Below are 22959 nucleotides of genomic sequence, written 5' to 3'. Positions count from 1 at the left end.
AGAAAAGGAAGAGTGCATAAGTGGAGAAGACCCTGTTTACATTCTAAAGTGGAGGGACAGTCAGACAGGAGTGTCACTGATGGGCTTATCTGTGAGCATGGAACAGAAGATTAGGATGAGAGTTGGATGGGTTTGATGAAGAAGTGGGTTTTGTGAGCCCATTAGAAGTGAAGAATCTGATCGAGAGAGGTAGAGAATTCCAGAGATAGGGAGCAGCACGTGACAAGTCTTGGAGTTAGGAGTGGGAGTAAGTAATCAGTAGGCATGGGAAGTGGCATAAAGAGGGTGAATGGCTGTGTGAAGGTCAGAGCTGTAAATGGGAGAGGAATGGGTGAATGGGAGAGGCAAAAAAACATACATTGGGAGAGGAAGCAAAAACAGACAGCAGCATTGAAAATCAATTGGAGTGGAGAGAGCTGGACATTAGTGAGGCCAGATAGGAGGAGGTTACAGTAATCTGGAGACCGGGGAGGCCTTCATGCACCACAAGCATAAGAAAACTGTTCTAACTTTTTCACCATTGGTTTCAGAAAACCCATTATTTGAATGCAATGCTGGCATTAGTTAAAATGATACCATGGTAAACTATGAAGAAAAGGTGTAACTGTAACTGCGCACTGATGTATGCTTTCGTGCTCCAAACTGCAGCATATACTGTAGTACTGTATCTCCCAACTAAAAGTGCCACTAAAAAACGCTACCCCCCTTCAGTATTGAGAGGAGGCATGGTCAGCTTGGGGAGGAGTCAGGATCTCTTCTTCCAAAATGTAAAATAAAAAATTGTGTGCGCCCGCCACCACAGGGGGGTGCTAGTTGGTGGTCAGCCAATGGCAGACCAGGGGTGTGGGGGGGGACTAAGATCAATCTATTTTCTATCCCTGTCTGAAGTGTCAGCACTGTTTCTTTATATGGGGGCAGGCCTCTCCAACAGGCCCACGCTCAAGTAAAGAATACCTGCCCCCCACCGTGGAAGTCGAGTTGCACACACGACATTTTAGGATGGCCGCCATTTTGGTTCGCAGAGTTGCGCAAATAAAGTTTCCATACCCGAGTATGTGTGACAAAGTGGACCAGAAGAGTAGCCATACTATCACACATAAATTCATAATAACATACTTACACTAAATGAAATATAGTTAAAGGTTTAGAACGCCACACATAGCTTAGTTAGCATTGCATACATCTGTCTGTATAATGTTTAGTACCGTTCCGTTCCGTTTCATGTGCGCAGAATTCCGGTCATTGCGAATATTTCGCAATACATACGGTCCGATAGTTATGGACAAAATCCATAACTCAAAGACAGTTTCTGTTGAAAAAAGTGTAACAAAGGAATCTACTTAAATCCGGTTTTGACTGCTATTTACGATCCCTGCCGACGATACTAACGAACAAAGGACTCCTAAAGTTCACTCCCCTGCACCTAGTCAAACCAGGTGTATCATCTTACCCCCCAATCACAGTGGACCTGACATACGGGGGGACATTTACCAAAATGGATTCGTAGAAAAAAGGTGTATTCGTAGGGAGAAATACACCTTTTTTTTACGAATTTGTATTTTCGGGATTTACAATCCCAAAAATACAACAATTCGTAGTCCTAAAGATGGAACATTCGTATTTGTAGTTACAAATACGAATGCCCTACACCATCGATAGGATACGACAGAAATCACCATTCAAAAGAATGGTGGTTTCTGATTTACTAAGCAGCCGTACTGACAATACGGCTGCTTAGTGGTGTGAAACACCCACGCAAATACGACAGGAAAATAGAACACCATTTTCCTGTTCTATTTGCGTTTTAGCCTGCACGGATCAGTCAGATCCGTGCAGGCTACAGTGTAAAAAAATAGAAAAAATAAATAAATTTAAAAAAAAAACGGCGTGGGGTCCCCCCCACAGCCATAACCAGCACCAGGCTGAAGGAGCCGGGGCCGGTAATTAAAAATCAGGGAGCCCGACAAATAGGGGTTCCCCGATTTTTAACAACCAGCCCCAGGCTCCAGGTCCGGGGCTGGTTCCCAAAATACGGGGGACAAAATGAGTAGGGGTCCCCCGTATTTTAAGAACCAGCCCCAGGCACAACCAGCCGGCAGGGTAATGTCACAGCCGGGGGACACTTATAATATAAGGTCCCGCGGCCAAAACATTCTCCCTACCGACCAGTCAGCCTGGCCAGGGGCCCTGGGGGAGTGGGGACCCCCCCAATGAAGGGGTCCCCCCCCTCCAGGACTTACCTGACCAGGCTGAAGCCTGGTGCTGTCCTCGATGCCCCTGGGCGGTGGGCATCGAGCTGATAAATGTTGTAAAAAATAGATAAACCATTGTTTTTTACTGTGGCACTACAAGTGCCAGCAAGCCTCCCCAGCAAGCTGGGACTTGGAGAACCACAAGTCCCAGCCTGCTGGGCATTAAAGGGCCCGCTGGCACTTGTAGTTCTACAGTTAAAAAAATAGTGCACAAAACACACTGACACACTTTTAAAATAAAACTTTATTACACACAAAGCCCACACATACTGATACTTACCTATCTTCTTCCCATAGGTCGCCCTGATGTCCTGTGTCGGCGTCTTCTGGTCCTGTGTCGTCTTCTTCCTCCATGTCGACGTCGCTGTCGGCGATGGTGTCCCCGTCCGGATCCGAAGAAATCCATTTGGGAAGCTGTGGAAGGAAACCATACTCACCTGTCCCAGCGCGACGTAGTCCAGGTAAGGGTCTTTGCAAAAAAATAAACCGAAAACCCCGAAACCAAACCGGACACGACGGAGACGCACGGTGTGTTTACATCGTGCGGCTCCGCCTCCCGAATGCCGCTATTGGCCGCCTTGCGGCCTAGCGGCCAATAGCGGCATTCGGGAGGCGGAGCCGCACGATGTAAACAAACACACGTGCGTCTCCGTCAGTCCGGTTTGGTTTCGGGGTTTTCGGTTTATTTTTTTGCAAAGACCCTTACCTGGACTACGTCGCGCTGGGACAGGTGAGTATGGTTTCCTTCCACAGCTTCCCAAATGGATTTCTTCGGATCCGGACGGGGACACCATCGCCGACAGCGACGTCGACATGGAGGAAGAAGACGACACAGGACCAGAAGACGCCGACACAGGACATCAGGGCGACCTATGGGAAGAAGATAGGTAAGTATCAGTATGTGTGGGCTTTGTGTGTAATAAAGTTTTATTTTAAAAGTGTGTCAGTGTGTTTTGTGCACTATTTTTTTAACTGTAGAACTACAAGTGCCAGCGGGCCCTTTAATGCCCAGCAGGCTGGGACTTGTGGTTCTCCAAGTCCCAGCTTGCTGGGGAGGCTTGCTGGCACTTGTAGTGCCACAGTAAAAAACAATGGTTTATCTATTTTTTACAACATTTATCAGCTCGATGCCCACCGCCCAGGGGCATCGAGGACAGCACCAGGCTTCAGCCTGGTCAGGTAAGTCCTGGAGGGGGGGGACCCCTTCATTGGGGGGGTCCCCACTCCCCCAGGGCCCCTGGCCAGGCTGACTGGTCGGTAGGGAGAATGTTTTGGCCGCGGGACCTTATATTATAAGTGTCCCCCGGCTGTGACATTACCCTGCCGGCTGGTTGTGCCTGGGGCTGGTTCTTAAAATACGGGGGACCCCTACTCATTTTGTCCCCCGTATTTTGGGAACCAGCCCCGGACCTGGAGCCTGGGGCTGGTTGTTAAAAATCGGGGAACCCCTATTTGTCGGGCTCCCTGATTTTTAATTACCGGCCCCGGCTCCTTCAGCCTGGTGCTGGTTTTGGCTGTGGGGGGGACCCCACGCCGTTTTTTTTTTTAATTTATTTATTTTTCTATTTTTTTTTACACCTTGCAGCCTGCACGGATCTGACTTGATCCGTGCAGACTGCTAGAAATAATTCGTATTAGCGGCCGTATATACGGCCGCTAATACGAATCATTACACCATCGGAGGGTTACAAAGCAGTCGTATCTGACTGCTTTGTAAATCCCCCTCCGGAACACGACTTTGCATACGACTTAAACAGTCGTATGCAGTCGTAGGGAAACAACCAATACGAAAAACTAGGTTTTTCATATTGGTAAATTTCCCCCACGATCTCTGACCAATAGGAATGGCCTTTGACCTCCCCCTTCTGACCCTATAAGATAGGTGACCCAGGGCTGCCTCGGTCACTTCGGCACATCTTTCTTTCCCTGACCTTCAACCGGGCTATAGTTCAATCCTGAACGATAGCGAGCTCTGACCGGACTGCGCTGCGCATATTTGATGAGACGGTAACGGTTGCATTCACGGTACTTATTCTTATTGTATTGTTGGCTGATTGTATCCTGTATCTGTTTCTCTTCCCCTTAGTAGAGCCTGATTATAGTATTTATTGTTAGTCTACTGCATTACCTGTTAAACCTGTATTATCCATTCCTGTAACCCCCTTTTGTCTTTTGTGGTTTGTGTCTGTTATTCGCATTTAGCGATAAAGGTATATTACGGACACTGTCCTTAAAGGTATATTCGCAGATTAGAGACGAAGTACTGCGAAGGGATCTCTGTTCGAGGTATTGGTTCTTGGTTGTATAATACACAATAAAAGGTACGCTACGCTGCGCTACGTTTTGTTCGCACGTAGTTAGGTATAAAGGGTACGCAGGTTACGGACATAATACGTAATCTACGCTTTTCACTTATTGTTACTTTGGTCATATTTAATCACCATTAACACACCTTCTTGGCTCCACTGGCCTCATCCCTATGGGGTGATGTAATGGTAAATGTGCTGCGCACTGTAGAACAGCCACCCTGACAAGTCAGAACAAAACTCCAGATCGCAGGAGAGACCAATAAACTGGGTACCATCCAGTTGAAAGTGGGACAGTCAGGACAAATGCTGTCATATGATAATGTGAGTTAACATCCGATGGGTTGTTGTTGGGTGAACCTTTTTTTACATAGTAACCTGCGGTACAGTTATTGGTAATGTTCCCCAGTGGTAAGGTGATAGAATGCAATTTATTTAGCCCTGGTGCTGAAACATAAGCAGTGCTCTATTGGGTATATTCAATGACTTTTGCGATCAGTGCTGTCTGCTCGATGTCACAGCTCGCATGGTCAGTATTCAACTGATCCCCCTGCACATGCCATTTCCACATCACTGGGTTTTTGCAGCGACGTGGAAACAGCGTGTGCAGCCGCTAAAACAGCAAGGCTCTTGGCTAAATGCAGCGGGCTTCCTGCTTTAGCTGTGAGCCACTGGCGTAACTATAAGGCCGCAGCCCCCGCGGTGGCGGGGAGGCGCCGGGGGTCTGCGGGCGCTATTTTTTCTCTGCCAGCTCCCCACTGCTTGTGGGTGCAGCGGGGAGCTGGCAGGGGGGGTCCGTGCGGCGCGGAGGTACCTGTATTCAGGGAGAGCCTGGAGGTCCCTGTGCCGCTGAGTATGATGTTGCCGCCGCCGGGGTCCCTGCAGTGAAGTGGAAATAACGCGCTATCTCCGCCGGAGATAGCGCGTTATTTCCACTTCACTGCAGGGACCCCGGCAACATCATACTCAGCGCCGCAGGCGCAGGGACCTTCAGGCTCTCCCTGAATACAGGTACCTCCACGCCGCACGGACCCCCCTGCCAGCTCCCCAGGGGGGTCTTTTAACGGGGGGCAGCGGATAAATTGTCGGGGGGGGGGGGGCGGCGAAATTGTCCCGGCGGGGGGGAGCAAAATTTTTCGTTACGCCACTGCTGTGAGCCTGACTGTTTGGGGGAATCCTCGTCGTCCTCTGACATTGAATAGTGTGAGTGGCCGACGCGGGGTATAAACGGCGAGGGTTGCTTGTTTTCGGTGATCCCAGCTGTTTAAAACCCTTCCCGGCCGCATTGAATACGGTCCTATGTGGAAAAGGTAATACAAGTTCTAGAGAGTTTCCAGGACATAGGTACAGTATACAGTATTTCACAAACTCGTTTAGTTACTTACTTTGAGGCTGGATCATCGTATGTTGCAACAAATATCAAGGTGCCATCTTTTATGGGTTCCAAGAAAGCCTTGACTTCCTTTATATCTTAGAAGAAAAAGAAATGATGAATATTACAGACTATGAAAATGACAGTATTTGAGATGAAAAAAAAAACTTATGCACTATTTAACCAGTGGTCTAACTAACAATATCATAACTGTGATTGTGGCCTCTATCACAAAATCATAACCACCATAATGGCTTGTACTTGTTGCATGCAGGGCCGGATTAAAGGTTGCGGTGGCCCTGGGCAACTCATTTGTGGATATCAATCAAAGTTGATCTCGAGCACATGAGATGGGCTGTTGTTCAAATAAAGCTGCTGATAAAAGGGTCAGTCCCCACAGTAGAGAACAGCAGCGCTTATATTCAATGATAAACAATGAATTTCAAACTCGTTTTACTAGCATAATAAAAACAATGACATAACAAGACAATGTCTTATTATGTCATTGTTTTTATTATGCTAGTAAAACGATTTCTAAATTAAACAGAGAAAGGGGGGCAACAGTTACAAAAATATTTTTTGTATAAAGAATCTAAAAAATTCAATTGGACTTAATGATAAAATACAAAAGTAAAAAGCCAATCTCGATAATAGGTTCTGAGCACATATAATACCCAATAGGGAAAAATGTATATATCATGCACACATGGTAGTCCTTGGTTTTAAAGTTATTCTATCTGTTCTTAGAACACCCCAAGTAGTCTATGACCGTAATATCAAATTTACATAAAAGAAGGAATGTGTTACCATCCACCATGAATATAGGAATTGCTGATTGTTCCTGTATATCTCCCATACTATCTGTATGTATCTCCCATACTTACCTACCCTCCCGGCCCCCTGGAAGGGTGGGCAATCACATTCTTCCCACATCTTCTTACTTTTGCCGGTCAAATACCGGCAATCGCGGATGGGGATAAAGTTATGCAATTATGTAAATTAACCTTGATGAGGCTTGATGATGATGTAAAGCTCCATCCCAGCCCCCCTGAGCACAGCTGAATGTCCCCTTTCTGGGCTACTCCCGAAGAGGAGAAATGAAATGTCGGCAAGTATGATATCTTGTATGCTTGGTGTACTTAACGGGGCTGTGCAAATGTTTAGTCCACCATGGAGGAGGGGATTGCGCAGGTATGGCAGATCCAAGTGGCAGATCTAAGAGGGTGTGCAACTTTTTGTTTTTTTCTTAACAGGCATGTGGTCACGCCCCCTCATTTTATTGGGCCCGGCAAAGCTGTTGGCGCCCCTGTTGATCACTGGTCACATTTTTTTTTTCAAATAGTGAGCAGCAGGGATGTCTGTCAGATACACATGATTGATCACAGGGGCTGGATCTGGACCGTTGAGCACAGCTTTCACTGCCAGCATGCAGAAAAGGTTGTGCAGGAGTAGAAGAATCAGAGGAAAGCCCTTATAATGCCACTTGAAGATAGCAGCTTTATCACAGGGCTCCCTCTAGTGTTTGTTTTTCCAATACTAATCACATTTGTAGGTACATACCTAAAAAAGATGTGCCCAATAAATGGCAGTTTGGTCTAATTCAGACCTGATCGCAAGACAAATTTGTTCTAAAAAAAAACCATGTGAACTGCAGGTGAGGCAGATGTAACGTGCAGAGAGAGTTAGATTTGGGTGAGCGGTGTTGAAACTGATATCTATATTGCAGTATAAGAATAAAGCAGCCAGTATTTACCCTGCACAGAAACAAAATAACTCCCCTAAATCTAACTCTCCCTGCACATGTTTCATCTGCCCCACCTGCAGTGCAGCATGGTTTTGCCCATTTTGAGAACACATTTGTCCTGTGATCATGTCTGGATTAGGCACCTGAATAAGACATGAATGAAGGGCCATGAATACGCAGCGGCAAGTGTTCAGCTAAGCCACCATTCGCTAGAGTGAAATACCGCCTTGCGAATCAATGTGCACAGTGTGCGTATGGATGTGTATGGCTACACATCCATTCATAGCAGTATAGATTTTTACACTGGGCACAACTCATCACAGGTGCCGTGTAGCCCTGGACTTACTTGGTGGCTGCAATGGATAAAGGCATATCAGGCCTGGAGGTGATGTCACACAGCCTCCCCTTAATACGCAGGATGGCCTTGAGCATGTGTACAACAGCCCGTACGCATGCGCAGTGTATAGATAATCGGACACTGTGAATTCGCTCGAAACAGGCCCAAGGTCCTTTATCACTATCGATTTGATCTCTGTTCAAGTTTTGAAAAATCTCCCCCATTGCTTCATATGCTATGGTGACGCTACTGTGAACATTCCTACCTTGGGTGATTACTGTTTTATTTCATGTTTCAAAACTTAAATAAAGTTGGTTTAAAAAAAAAATATATATATTTATGTACAAAATAGCAGCTACACCAGTCATATAGATATAAACATAAAGTAAATGATAACTTACCACCTGAGTACATGTCAAAATGGCCTGTTTTCATAGTCGCCCCAGTGCTGGCTAAGAAATAAATTAGAATATTCAATAATGTTCAATTCTGACGCAAACTTTATAGACACTCAATTTTCACACTATAATCTTTATACATTTTTAGATAATGTGCAAATTTACATGGGCCAGGGGAAAGATAAGCTGCATTTTCATAATCATTGACCACCAAATGCCTGCCTCCGCTGTGTTTCGTTCATGGATGGTCATTAGGAAGTGCTGCCACCAGTGGTGCCCCCCAGGTAATATCCACCAATGTGTGAAGCCAGATATGGTCTGTGAGACTGCACTGGCTTTACTGTGACTGGCAGTGACTTCCTATTGGAAGTCCAACCTGCTAGTCACTCAAGGCAGTCCCATTGGGAAGCGTTCCCTCCCTCCGGGATGCCTCCCTATGCACAGCTGCGGGGCAGCCCCTAAAAATGGGTACTGCGCATGTACCGGACCCAGGATCGTTAATACATTTCTTTGAATCTGCTCCTGAAGCAGCCCCATAGAGGCTGGGGCCAGAGGCTACTGTGCCCACAGCTTTACAGGGTAATTCCCCACTGATTATGGGTCCATTCTCTAGGGCAGCATTTTTCAACCCCAAGTGTGCCATGAGCAGTACGTAAGTGTGCCACCGGAGGCAGAAATGCATTTTTAACTTTACACCATGCAGCACTCCACAATGAAAACAGTTGGAATAAGGACTCTCCTGTGTTTGGGAAACAGATAAGCCTGGCACAGACTCTGTACTGCACTTTACTGTGTTCATCTGGGGGCCAATGTGTTTTATGTTTCTGTTCTATGGGGGATAGTGGGAATGATTTTTTGTTTTTTTTATGTGGGGGCTGATGTGATTTGTTTTGTTCATGTGGGGACCAATGAGTTAGTTTTTTTTCCTGTGGGGTCCAGTGTATGTGTGTTTTTCCTGCTGTTTATAAGAAAAGTGACTTTCGGAAAATGGCTGCCCCCATATGAAAGACAGTTTTTTTAAACAGGTTTTCCTATGGGGCAGTCATTTTCCGAAAGTCACTTTTTTTTATAAGCGCATCCGTCCATAGTACTTCCGGGATCTTCAATGCAGGAGGTACCGGCTGCACGGAGGGGGGGAGGGGGGGTGTTTCTTAAACACATTGGGGGTGATGTTAGCCCTGGGGGGGGGGGTGATGCGCTGAAGACCGCACTGGCTTTGACACTGTATTTGGAAAGTTTCCAAAAACGGGTCTGCCAGTGTAAAAAAAACGGCACTTAAATGGTAATATACGGTTTAAGAGATGCGGTGTGAATCGGGTTTTACCTGGCAGTTTTCAAATACAGGGTCACAGCCAGTTATACGGTCTGAAAGCAGCAGTAATGTTTTTCTTACCATTCACCAGGGCAAGATTCAGTCCTCTTCCAATGTTGTTTTTCACACCGCTCATTATGCTGAAATTGTAAATAAGGAAAAATGTATTAATATTTTAGTAATATAAGTACAAATAATGGCAGTGGGGGATAACAAAACATTTCTGAGTATAAAGGTACTCCTTCTGATCCAGTCCAGTCTAAACTCACTGAGAACTGCATATCCAAAAGCATTATCTCAGGTATTCTCAACCTCGGGCATCAAGGCACACTAACAGTGCAGGTTTTCGTGATATCCAGGCTTCAGCACAAATGTTTAAGTCAAAATAACTGAGGTACTATTTAAGTCACCTGTGTTCAAGCATGGATATTACTAAAAAGTTCAAAACTATTACAGCAAGGATCTCCAGCCCAGCCAGGTAAAGATCAGAAGCTGGGCTTTTACTCTTGAGGAATCTATCTGTGCAAGAGGGGTGAAAGTTACAAAACTGTTTTGGGACAGTCCAAGGTCAGTGTTCCCACACTCCCTTTTAATTCACACAGTATGGATTATTTTTTACAGTCAGTCTTGTTATTTAATAGCCACACCAAGGCCCAATAGTGTCTGTACCCAATGGACAGGGTGTCAATAGCTCATACGAGCCCGATAAATTAAGGAGGGGGCGTGGCTACTGGGCATGGGGATTTTCCATATCCCGTAAAAAAAAAAAAACAAGAGGTAGAGATACAGTGTGACATGCTGCTGCTGCAGTTGTCTCTCTCCCCAGCTCAGCATACCATGCCCCCTTTTGCCAAGACCACACCCACCATTTGATACAATAATGACGTTGAAAGTTATGTTATCCTGGGTCAGATTCTCTAAGCTTCAAAAGTGATAAAATGGAGAGTGATAATCAGCCAGCCAATCAGCTCCTGCCTGATATTTTTCAAACACATTCTGTGACATGGCAGGTAGGAGCGATTGGCTGGCTGTTTATCACTCTCCATTGTATCCCTTTTGAAGCTTAGAGAATCTGGCCCCCTGTCTTGGAAATGTCCTGTCCACAACCTCAACTCATAACCTCTAACCTCTGGGTTGGATGGAGTTTCAGGTCCAGGCCTCCAAATAAAAATTTGTTCATCATCATGGCAGCATGATGATCACCAGACAGACACCAGATAGCCACAGGGTTGGCCATAAATCATAAGTAATAAAATGACATTCTTATTTTACACATTTGCAGATGGAGCCCCTCTCAACTAACTTCCTTAAAATTTGGCTCACCATGGCTAGCCATGACTATCCTATTGTTCTCAGCAGCAATACAATACAGTAGGGGATTAGCAGAGTAATCCTATTACTCACTTAATCCTATTAAAGGGCTAGATGAGGATGGCTCCATCTGTATGCAATTTTTGTACTTTTACAGATGGAGCCGGGCTTATCTACCCCGCTCTCGGTGCATTATTCTCGGCAAGGGACGCGCGAGCGTGTGAGACGTTCACGTGTCCACGTGCACCGGTGCACCAGCCGCCGTGAATATCTTGCGCACCCCATGAGCTTGGCTCCAACTGCATATATTTAGGGAGACATTGGGACTTCTACATGCCTCCTCCACTCATAATAGGCCATTTCCGGCTCCAGTCCCATTAGACCAGTGATGGCTAACCATGACACTCCAGCTGTTGTTGAACTACACATCCCAGCGTGCCCTGCTACAGGTTTTCTATTTGGCCATGCTAAAACTGATGCAGGTCATGCTGGGATTTGTAGTTCAACAACAGTGTCAAGGTTAGCCATCACTGCATTAGACCCTTAATGTCTAAGAACCACATTATAAAATGTTAATTAGAACTAGTAATGTCTAAAACAAAAGGGAAAGTTCTGCCCAAAGTAATACCAGGATAATGTGATGTAGGTGTGTACAGTACACAAATCACCAGCAGGCACAGATGGTAGCCTATAGTGTGAATGAAGTTATAGTCAGCCTCCATTGTGCATCCAGCAGGAAATGTTAGGATGCTTCATGCAAACCATCGGCTTTGATTAATTTGTAGCATTACAGCTAATCATCTTTTGTGCTTATTAGCCTACACTTTATATTATTCCCCATGCGGCTGCGAAATACACTTTGCCATATGTTTCTACTGATACAAAAGAGTAAGTAAACAGTAACCCTTCATGTCCTGGAATCAAGAACATTTATATAACCACCTATGAAGCACAACACACGTCCACTATGGCACATACTTGTATGACATCATGAAATATTAAGAAATCTGGATTCAACTAAATCATGAAGACAAAGTAACTGATGCTGTACCGGTGTGAGAGGGAAGTCGGTGAAGGTGAAACGCATGGGAGCCACCCTTGACTATGCCCTTGACTATGCCCTTTACTTATGTCACCACATTCTCTGTAGGAACTCTGTAGTTTTTTTCCCCCAGCCAGAAACTTATCCCAGTAGTTTTAGGGTATAGCTATTAAAATGCGGGTAATAGATCACAATGTAAAACGTTGGCTGGCAAGGCATAAACCCCCAAACAAATGGTTCATCTACTTGGCCAAGTCCAGCAGATATGAAAGACATTGTCTTCAGAAGAGAATGGATTGTGTTTGCCTCATGGAGTCTAACAGATGCAATGTAGTGCTGGGTACACACCAGGACGACTAGGGCCCGATCCCCTCAATCTAGATCCAATTCCGACCAATTGGATGTAGATTGTGTGCTGATTGGGCCCTTTTCTGTCCTGGTGTGGACCGATACCGATCCGATGCGCGGTCCCGCGGGTCGGTCGTTCGTTATTGAGATCCTACCTGCTGCAGGTAGGATCTCAATGACGACCATACAGCCGGGTGCGGGTCGCCATCGGATCAGACCCGCTCACGATGCACATCGTGAGCGGGTCGTGCCCCCCCCGGGTCACCGTGAGCGGGTCGGACGAGACACTGACGACCCGCTCACGATGTGCATCATGAGCGGGTCGTCCTGGTGTGTACCCTACATAGGAATGGTACCTTAAGACATCCACACATTTTATTTAGATTATAAAGGTGTCCATTGGGTAAATGTTGAAGGTTTGCCTCCCAGTTGAGTTATAAGGTAGACTATAGTGACTGGGAAAAGGATAATGAGCTGGTTATACCAGAAGGAAGTGCTACCCCCACCAGTGTATTGGTGAGAAAAGATGGGTTCCCGGGTGTATCGGCAGAACCATAATCCAATGTCTAATTGGTGCTGGCAAGGGGTCTACTGAAGCCTTCTTTAAGGCATTTTGCCTGATTGTAGAGCTGCTTCTCAGTCTATTTGTACATACTACCTGGGCTGGCTATACCTTTAGGCCGCTTTAGGTAGCTGCCTAGGGGTTCCGACATCTGGTGGGAGAAAAGGATGACTCTGAGAGAGATATATTTGTTGAAATTATTAGAAACAGAAGGAGGTGTTGAACTTCTAAGACGCCACCTCCACATTTTCACTTGATGTTCTGGAAAGTCGGTATTGGCGTGCGGGTGGTGGTGGAGAGTGGTAAGCAGAAGTTTTGCCTAGGGTACCGGAAAACCATGAACCGGTTCTGCATACTACACTAATGCTCTTTTTTTGAGGATAATTACTTAACGGCGGAGGAGGCATCAATCAATGTTTCAGGATACCAAGATTTACTTTTGATGAGACTGAAATATTGCATTGGGCCAGATGCACCAAGCTTCAAATGTTATAAAGTGGAGAGTGATAAAAAAAACCCAGACAATCAGCTCCTAACTGTTCTTTTATAAACCCAGCCTGTGACATGGCAGTTAGGGGCTTAGTGGCTGGTTGCTTATCACTATATGGTCCCAGCTGTGTAAGCTGGGTATTTCTCATTCCATTCCTTCTCAACCTTCATACCAATGAAATATTAGTCAGGCCTGGGTGTGGTGCACTTCTATTACAGCAGCTTAGGGCTGTATCCGTAATTAAGCACTGGCCATATGCCCAGATGTAAAAACAAATACATAAAGTACAGTATTCATAATAGTCTATACACATAGCTATATTTTTAATGGGTGCAAAGTGGGAGGCTGGCACCACACAACCAGCTTCCGGCTTACCTTGTGCTGGCAAGTGGGTGTGTGGATAATTAGGTAGACAGTGTCTCGGTTCACAGTCAAAAGGTCGACCACTATTGGTCGACAGGCAAAAGGTAAACACGTAAAAAAGGTTGCCAAGGAAAAGTCAACATGGCAAAACGTCAACATGAGTTTCCACCTTTATTTGGTGCCTATGTCGACTTTGTGGATTTGCAGCTAATCACCAGTCCAGCTAATTGTCGCAAGCCCTGCTAAGCAAATTGTAGGCTTTCTCTGTGGTGGGGCGGCATATACCTGATCGCAGGGCTCTGTAATTTAGCAGAGCATTGAACAGGTCTGAATAACCCCCCTATGCTGTAGTGTTTCAAGAAATGTCAATGCAAACAAGTCCATAAAGATATAAAGCTTTTTATAACGAGCAAACATTTAAGTCAGGGGTGGCCAAACCGGTCCTCGAGATCTACAAACGGTCCATGTTTTCCAAATCACCTAGCTGGTGCACAGCTGTAGTCATTACTAACTGTTACATTTCCCAGATCACCTAGCTGGTGCACAGCTGTAGTTATTACTAATGCCCCCATACACGGTCCGTTAATCGGATCCGTTGTGTGCTTAAACAGCACACATCGGATCTGATTGCATACCTAGTGCATGCAGTGTGCATGCACTACGATCCGATCCGATGTATAGCTAGTGTAAAAAGTATGTGCAGCACATACTTTTTGTACCGTACTATGTGATGCGCGGGAGCGCGCATCGCATAGTATAGAACGGAGCCATACACAACGGACCGTGTATGGGCTCCTTCACTGTCACATTCAAGCAGGATTGTGGTTGTCCGAACAGACTAATATTTATATCTATTTCAGTTTTTCCAGATGTGTAGTTCTTATTCAAATATGTAGATATGTAGTATGTATCTCTTTTGGTTCTGGAGGTGCTCCCTGGGAATATATTTACAGGTACTTAACAAAAGAAGAAAAGAATAGAAGAAATTGGAATTGGGAATTCTTTTCTTCTTTTGTTAAGTAACTGTCACTTTCCCCAGGTCACTTAGCTGGTGCACAGCTGTAGTCATTACTAACTGTCACATGACCCAGATCACCTAGCTGGTGAACAGCTGCAGTCATCACTAACTGTCACATTCCCCAGTTCACATAGCTGGTGCACAGCTGTAGTCATTACTAACTGTCACATGACCTAGATCACCTAGCTGGTGCACAGCTGTAATCATTACTAACTGTCACATTTCCCAGATCACCTAGCTGGCGCACAGCTGTAGTCATTACTAACTGTCACATGACCCAGATCACCTAGCTGGTACACAGCTGTAGTCATTACTAACTGTCACATGACCCAGATCACTTAGCTGGTACACATCTGTAGTCATTATTAACTGTCACATGACCCAGATCACCTAGCTGGTACACAGCTGTAGTCATTACTAACTGTCACATGACCCAGATCACCTAGCTGGTACACAGCTGTAGTCATTATTAACTGTCACATGACCCAGATCACCTAGCTGGTACACAGCTGTAGTCATTATTAACTGTCACATGACCCAGATCACCTAGCTGGTACACAGCTGTAGTCATTACTAACTGTCACATTATCAAACCTGCTGCATTCATTCTTATTATAGATCCACAGGTTGTCTGAGACACATGAACTGTTGGTAGATCTTGAGGAAAGGTTTGGCCACCCCTGATTTCAGTAATGTAACCATCCAGTACAAGGAGGAAATGTTCTGAGGTTCTAAGGAAGGCATGGTTAAAATTCCATTTAGTATGTGCATACTGTGTACTCCCTGCTCCAGTGGTGTAGGGTGCAGCCAGGGCACCCGGACCAAGCTCATGTCCCCCCCTCCCCCCCCCACACACATTGCAGTTTAATGGCTTAACCCCTCACTGTGCAGCCCACCAAGTGCAGCCAACAGCCCGCTGTTACCTGTTATTCTGTCGGCCGCTCCTCCTCAACCCCCCAGAGATGGTCGGAGATGTGCAACCAACCAATCAACAGGCGGGCGGGCGGCCGCGGCAGGCGATGCAGAGCCCGGAGTGAGCAGCGATGACTCACTGCAAGCCAGTGGTGCAAGTAGAAAAAATGTCTTAGTGGTACTGTGCCACGCGCCGAAGGCGTCACACACCCAATACAAATTAACCATGCCATAATGCCCATTACACATTACAGTATACCACACATCGTAATGCCCATTACATATAATACACCGTAATGATCATTACATATTATGCCACATAAGTGCCGCTTACCTACATGCTCATTACTACGGGTTTCATGCTCAATGCCAGGGGTTTCAATGTTTCATGCTCTCTGTCAGGGGTTGCATGCTCTCTGTCAGGGGCTGCATGCTGTATGCCAGGGATTATATGCTCTGCCAGGGCCCAGGGCTTGCATGTTCTCTTCCAGGGGTTGCATGCTCTCTGTCAGGGGCTGCATGCTGTATGCCAGGGGTTACATGCTCTGCCAGGGCCCAGGAGTTGCATGCTCTCTTCCAGAGGTTGCATGCTCTCAGTCAGGGACTGCATGCTGTATGCCAGGGGCTACATGCTCTGCCAGAGCCCAGGGGTTGCATTCTCTGTGCCAGGGGTTGCATAAATTCCACAGCATCTGGTGCCACCAGCTGCATACACAAAATAGTCCCTGGGAGGCACAGATAGTGAACACAGCTTGAGCATGTGGAGACCAGTAGTAGTCACCTCATGTCTCCAGGACAGGGGACATTTTTTGTTGGTCAAATACATTCTGAACAATGCTCTGCCGGCTACAAAAAAATGTCGGCCCTTAAGGTAAACTGGAGACATGTAAACTGTTACTGGAGGTTGTGTAATCCCGGAATCCTGCGTTCTAGCTCCCCGGGCACCAGCAGCACTAGTGCCCCTGCTGCCCCGACCCCAGTGCGCTGCTCGACTCCCACCGGCCGCCTCTGGTGAGCCCGGTCATGATGTCCTGAAAAACCTGTGCACAGTAAGACTGGACACAGCAGGGGGGCAGCCAGCCACTCACCTGCCGACATGCTTCTCCACTGGGGGGGGGGGGGGGGGTTCATCTAGCTCTCTGCACATGTTTAGCCCCCCACCACCACTGCAGTGCACATGGTTTTGCCCATTATAGAGAATTTGCGTCTGCAAGTTAACCAGAATCAGGCCCTGTATGCTGATTGTTGCACATCGTGGAGTGCAGGGAGGCATTGAACACCTGGCAATGAGCAATAACCGGTGGCAATGAGCATTGACCCCTTGTTGTATACAGCAGCTAGATTGTATGAAGGATTGTGTACACATCGTGAGTACATTATGTGTTCAAAAAACACAGATTCTTCCAGGGAGTTGAAGGGAAATCTGGACACAATCATGATTGTGAGCAGGTCTTTCTGATTTTTGGCCAGCAGTAGATAGATAATCTCTGTCATTAGGTAGGTGGTATGGCAGGTAAGTCCAGGGGGGAGATACACTTACATTTGTCACGTTGTATCCTGTTTATCGCTAATGCACATTTGCAAGCCGTCCGACCAAAGCCAGGAAGCGAAGCCTAGCCTTCGCTCGCTGCTCGCAGGCATTTCTGGGACATTTCCCATACTGCATTGGGGCTAGGTGACACCAGGCCTCTCTGGCACATTTACCATACTGCATTGGGGCTAGGTGACACCAGGCCTCTCTGGCACATTTACCATACTGCATTGGGGCTAGGTGACACCAGGCCTTTGTGGCACATTTACCATACTGCATTGGGGCTAGGTGACACCAGGCCTCTCTGGCACATTTACCATACTGCATTGGGGCTAGGTGACACCAGGCCTTTCTGGGACATTTACCATACTGCATTGGGGCTAGGTGACACCAGGCCTTTGTGGCACATTTACCATACTGCATTGGGGCTAGGTGACACCAGGCCTTTGTGGCACATTTACCATACTGCATTGGGGCTAGGTGACACCAGGCCTCTCTGGCACATTTACCATACTGCATTGGGGCTAGGTGACACCAAGCCTTTGTGGTACATTTACCATACTGCATTGGGGCTAGGTGACACCAGGCCTCACTGGCACATTTACCATACTGCATTGGGGCTAGGTGACACCAGGCCTCACTGGCACATTTACCATACTGCATTGGGGTTAGGTGACACCAGGCCTTTCTGGCACATTTACTATACTGCATTGGGGCTAGGTGACGCCAGGCCTTTCTGGGACATTTACCATACTGCATTGGGGCTAGGTGACACCAGGCCTTTCTGGGACATTTACCATACTGCATTGGGGCTAGGTGACACCAGGCCTTTCTGGGACATTTACCATACTGCATTGGGGCTAGGTGACACCAGGCCTCTCTGGCACATTTACCATACTGCATTGGGGCTAGGTGACACCAGGCCTTTCTGGCACATTTACCATACTGCATTGGGGCTAGGTGACACCAGGCCTCTCTGGCACATTTACCATACTGCATTGGGGCTAGGTGACACCAGGCCTTTCTGGGACATTTACCATACTGCATTGGGGCTAGGTGACACCAGGCCTCTCTGGCACATTTACCATACTGCATTGGGGCTAGGTGACACCAGGCCTCTCTGGCACATTTACCATACTGCATTGGGGCTAGGTGACACCAGGCCTTTGTGGTACATTTACCATACTGCATTGGGGCTAGGTGACACCTGGCCTTTCTGGGACATTTACCATACTGCATTGGGGCTAGGTGACACCAGGCCTCACTGGCACATTTACCATACTGCATTGGGGCTAGGTGACACCAGGCCTTTCTGGCACATTTCCCATACTGCATTGGGGCTAGGTGACACCAGGCCTTTCTGGGACATTTACCATACTGCATTGGGGCTAGGTGACACCAGGCCTCTCTAGCACATTTACCATACTGCATTGGGGCTAGGTGACACCAGGCCTTTCTGGGACATTTACCATACTGCATTGGGGCTAGGTGACACCAGGCCTTTCTGGCACATTTCCCATACTGCATTGGGGCTAGGTGACACCAGGCCTTTCTGGGACATTTACCATACTGCATTGGGGCTAGGTGACACCTGGCCTTTCTGGCACATTTACCATACTGCATTGGGGCTAGGTGACACCAGGCCTCTCTGGCACATTTACCATACTGCATTGGGGCTAGGTGACACCAGGCCTTTCTGGCACATTTACCATACTGCATTGGGGCTAGGTGACACCAGGCCTTTCTGGGACATTTACCATACTGCATTGGGGCTAGGTGACACCAGGCCTCTCTGGCACATTTACCATACTGCATTGGGGCTAGGTGACACCAGGCCTTTCTGGCACATTTACCATACTGCATTGGGGCTAGGTGACACCAGGCCTTTCTGGGACATTTACCATACTGCATTGGGGCTAGGTGACACAAGGCCTTTCTGGGACATTTACCATACTGCATTGGGGCTAGGTGACACCTGGCCTTTCTGGCACATTTACCATACTGCATTGGGGCTAGGTGACACCAGGCCTCTCTGGCACATTTACCATACTGCATTGGGGCTAGGTGACACCAGGCCTCTCTGGCACATTTACCATACTGCCATTTCTAGATTCACACTTCAAAGTGCAGATTATACTGTACATACCCTCTTACCCTTAATGCTGCTGTCCCTGGCCACCGCCACGCTCCCCGGATGCCGCACTCCCCGGTCTCCTACATGGGGCCAGCGTATGCACAGTAACTTCATACATACTGAGCATGCGCTGGCATAAGCCTCCGTGAGCTGCCTTTGCAGCAGCCCCCAGAGGCTTGATCGGGTTCCCGGGTCCGGTGCATGCGCAGTATGGTCCGCGGTACTGCACATGCGCAGAACCCATTTTGGGGGCTGCCGCACATTTTCGCAGAGAGAGGCATCCCGGAGGGAGGGAACACCTCCCAATGGGACTGCCTTGAGGGACTGGCAGGTCAGACTTCCACTAGGAAGTCACTGCCAGTCACAGTGAAGCCAGTGCAGTCTCACAGACGGCATCTGGCTTCACTTTAGGCAGAGACAGTGGTGGATTTTACCTGGGGGGGGGGGGGGGGGGGGCTGCAGCCCTTCAGCCCATAGGTAAAAACTGCCACTGTATGTAAGAATTACAGATATCACTGTTTTCGTCAGTGCGACATACTGTATGTGAATAAACTGCTCTCATATTTACTTACTGTTCCAGTCTTCTTTATGAGTTGCGCAGCTTTGTCAGATCAAAGACAACATGCCCAGCTAGCTGCCACGTTGCACTTAATGACTAATGTGGAATCTGATAATTAAGGATTACAAAACCCCAGCAAGCAGTAAGGAAAATAAGTCATTGTGCAGGATGATTTCTTATGTAGCAGCAATGTACTTCCTCACAAACATAGGGAAAAGGGAAACTGGGAATTCTGCACAGGTCAGTACTCACGGAACTTGTGTTGATACGTTATTAACTCATATAGAAGAGGGAAAATATTTAAAATTCAACTTTTATTAAGCAATTTAAAATACTGTCTAATGTGTGAAATATCAATGATATCACGTGTATACTTATGCAATAAACTAATTATTTAAAATTAGGTGTCACTGTGTCTCATTAGGAACTCCTACAATACGGACTCAATGGTTCTAGAGTTTATTATACGGACAAATGAGACACAGTGACACCTCGTTTTATATTTGTATTTTAGATATTTGTTTATTGTATACACATGATATCATTGATATTTCACCTATTAGACAGTACTTTACATAAACTACACAGTCAGATGCATTCACATGACAAGCATACCCACTTACAGATTGAGCCATTCTCGTTTAGCGGGGTTCTGGTGGTCGGATCGCCAGCCGCCGGAAGGGGATGCGCGCGCGGTCAACGCCACTCCCCCCCCCCACATCTAACCCTGCCCGTCTCCGCTTCAGGGTCCCCATCCCCCGCTGCCTGAAAACTGTGACACGCTTGTGTGTGAGACGCTCGCGTGTCCCGGTCAGATGGAGCGCCTCTCCACCTGCGATCGCCAGCGCGGATATTCTGGCGATCCACGGCGCTGGCTGAGAGGCGCTCCATCTGTATCTAACACTAAACCAAAAAAAAAAGACTCAGACAACCAAAATACTGTATTGCATGAAAGGGGTAGGATTTTTATTTGAGTAGGAAAGCCTATTTACTGTATTGCTAACGCGTAATTAAAGTCCTTCCTCTAAAATTAAGGACGCAAAGAGAACGAAAATATCAAAATATAGAAAATCTAATAAGATATCAAATATAAAACTGCCTTTATGGCCAAGGATCGGCCTTCTGCCAGTATCCTTGTCCAACCAGAAATAAAATAAACAAAATATAGCTACGGGGCCAACTGCCCTTATGGTCAGGGGTCGGCCTTCTGCCACTACCCCTGACCACTCATACTAATCACAAGGGCAGAGCTAATCCCTCTACCCCTGCTGTAATAAAACATTGGGCCACCTGCCCGCTCATAATAAGATTTTAGATAAAACAAACAGACAATTGACTGGAAAGAGAAATTAACTTTCCAGAGAGTAGACTATAACCAGCTAATAAAAACGCCCCTGACAATTTAACCACCAATCAAATTGAATTCCTTCCCACAAAAAGCCTAACCCCTTAGCAGCCACTGGATAGAGTTACATGCTACCTGCCCAGTCTGGTAAGTCCAGACACACAAGATGTCCTACGCAGTCTTCTTGTGCACCAAAAATGGGACAATCCTATTCATAGCAATGTATTTCCTGCATGAAGAATAAATACATGTCACGCCTCCTTTCCTGTCACTATTGGAGGTATGGTCAGCACTCTGGGTACTGCTGGCCATGTCCCCCACCTCTCTGTCTCCATGAATAGATACTGAGCAGTATTCAATAAGGCTGATTCGCCATGTTCTACGGCAAATGTGTGCTATTTTCGTGCTCTCAGGTGAATCTTTTTACTGAAAAAGTGATTCACCCTATTAAACTTGCACTATTCGCTGACGGCGAACAGTGAATGATGGGCAATTCACCGTCTGATAGTCTCCACAATTTTCTTTGTTTTTTCAATGGGTTTTTCAATGTGATTCGCCGTGAGTGCATTCAATGATCAGATGGCGAATTGCTTTCCAAGTGATTTTCGCTCTGTGTCACCGTGTAGCAATCGCCATCTTTTTATGGTGAACTGGAATGTGAACTTTTAAAATAAGCGTTTTTTTTTTTTAATTTGATTTAAAAAAATCAGGAATTTTATTATGTGAAGGTGCATGCTATTTTTATTCATTTTTTTTTTTTTTACAGCAAATGAATATATATTTAATTTTTTATTTAAATTTTTTTTTTACACATAACAGCCAGCAGGGGGCCGGGAGCCGAGAGCCACTTATTAGATATTCATATATTCACTTCACACTGCTCCCGATCATTACATATGCAGGATCGGGAGCAGTGCAAGCGGCTCCCTACCCCAGTCCCCTGCCAGCCCTCCCGGGGGGAAGCTGTGCTTCTCCCCCAGTGTCCGGCTCAGGCAGGGAGTCTTCCATCTCCCTGCCTACCGCCATCCCCCAGCTCGGTTAAGAATCGCCGTCAGGAGCAGTGAGCCCCTGCAGCATTGAATACGGTGACAGAGAGGGCTAGCAGCGAATGCTCCAGCCTTCCAAAACACGGCGACTGTGCAGCGAATCCAAAACAGGATTCGCTGCACATGCCAAGTATTCTCATTGAATACTTCCCTGCATGAATGCACAGCATCTGGGCACTGAAAATCTGAATTACATGACGCCTATCAGAGTGGTTGGCAGGCATGATAGGAGGCCATAGTCAGATGGTGAAACTGCAGACAGGCCTGTTGTTGCCTAGCCCCAGGGCAGTATGGTAAATGTCCCATATAGTCGCCTGGTAATAGACACTGCTACAGTACTGGTGCTTCTGCATTTGCTACTCTCACAGATAACATCTAACATATGGACGTATGCCAAGAAATTTTATTATACACTTATATTTGTTTTACAAATGACTGATATCGTTAGAGATATTGCTGTGTGTCTGTGAGCAGCAATAGCTGGAACAACATAAACAATAGAAAATATGGTGTAAAAGCTCACTTGACAGCTCATTGTTCTGCTGCTGGAGGAAAAATATATTTAGAAAGGTAAACG

The 22959-nt window shown here is 46.6% G+C and overlaps 1 protein-coding gene across 1 annotated transcript in view; it reads right to left on the bottom strand.

Moving 5' to 3' along the window:
• Positions 1 to 22959, bottom strand: part of FAM3D (FAM3 metabolism regulating signaling molecule D) — a 45216-nt gene that overhangs the window by 5287 nt on the left and 16970 nt on the right. The window contains exons 5-7 of the mRNA XM_083158002.1: positions 9803 to 9861; positions 8413 to 8463; positions 5944 to 6028 (exon numbers count right to left, since the gene is read on the bottom strand). Of these exons, the coding sequence (XP_083014128.1) occupies positions 5944 to 6028; positions 8413 to 8463; positions 9803 to 9861 (195 nt within the window). The remainder of the gene's footprint in view (positions 1 to 5943; positions 6029 to 8412; positions 8464 to 9802; positions 9862 to 22959) is intronic.

This window comes from Crinia signifera, chromosome 8 (assembly GCF_055691185.1).
Source record: "Crinia signifera chromosome 8, ASM5569118v1, whole genome shotgun sequence".
Classification (NCBI taxonomy): domain Eukaryota; kingdom Metazoa; phylum Chordata; class Amphibia; order Anura; family Myobatrachidae; genus Crinia; species Crinia signifera.
Note: the sequence above shows the minus strand (reverse complement) of the source record. Positions and strands in the feature narration are given on the sequence as shown.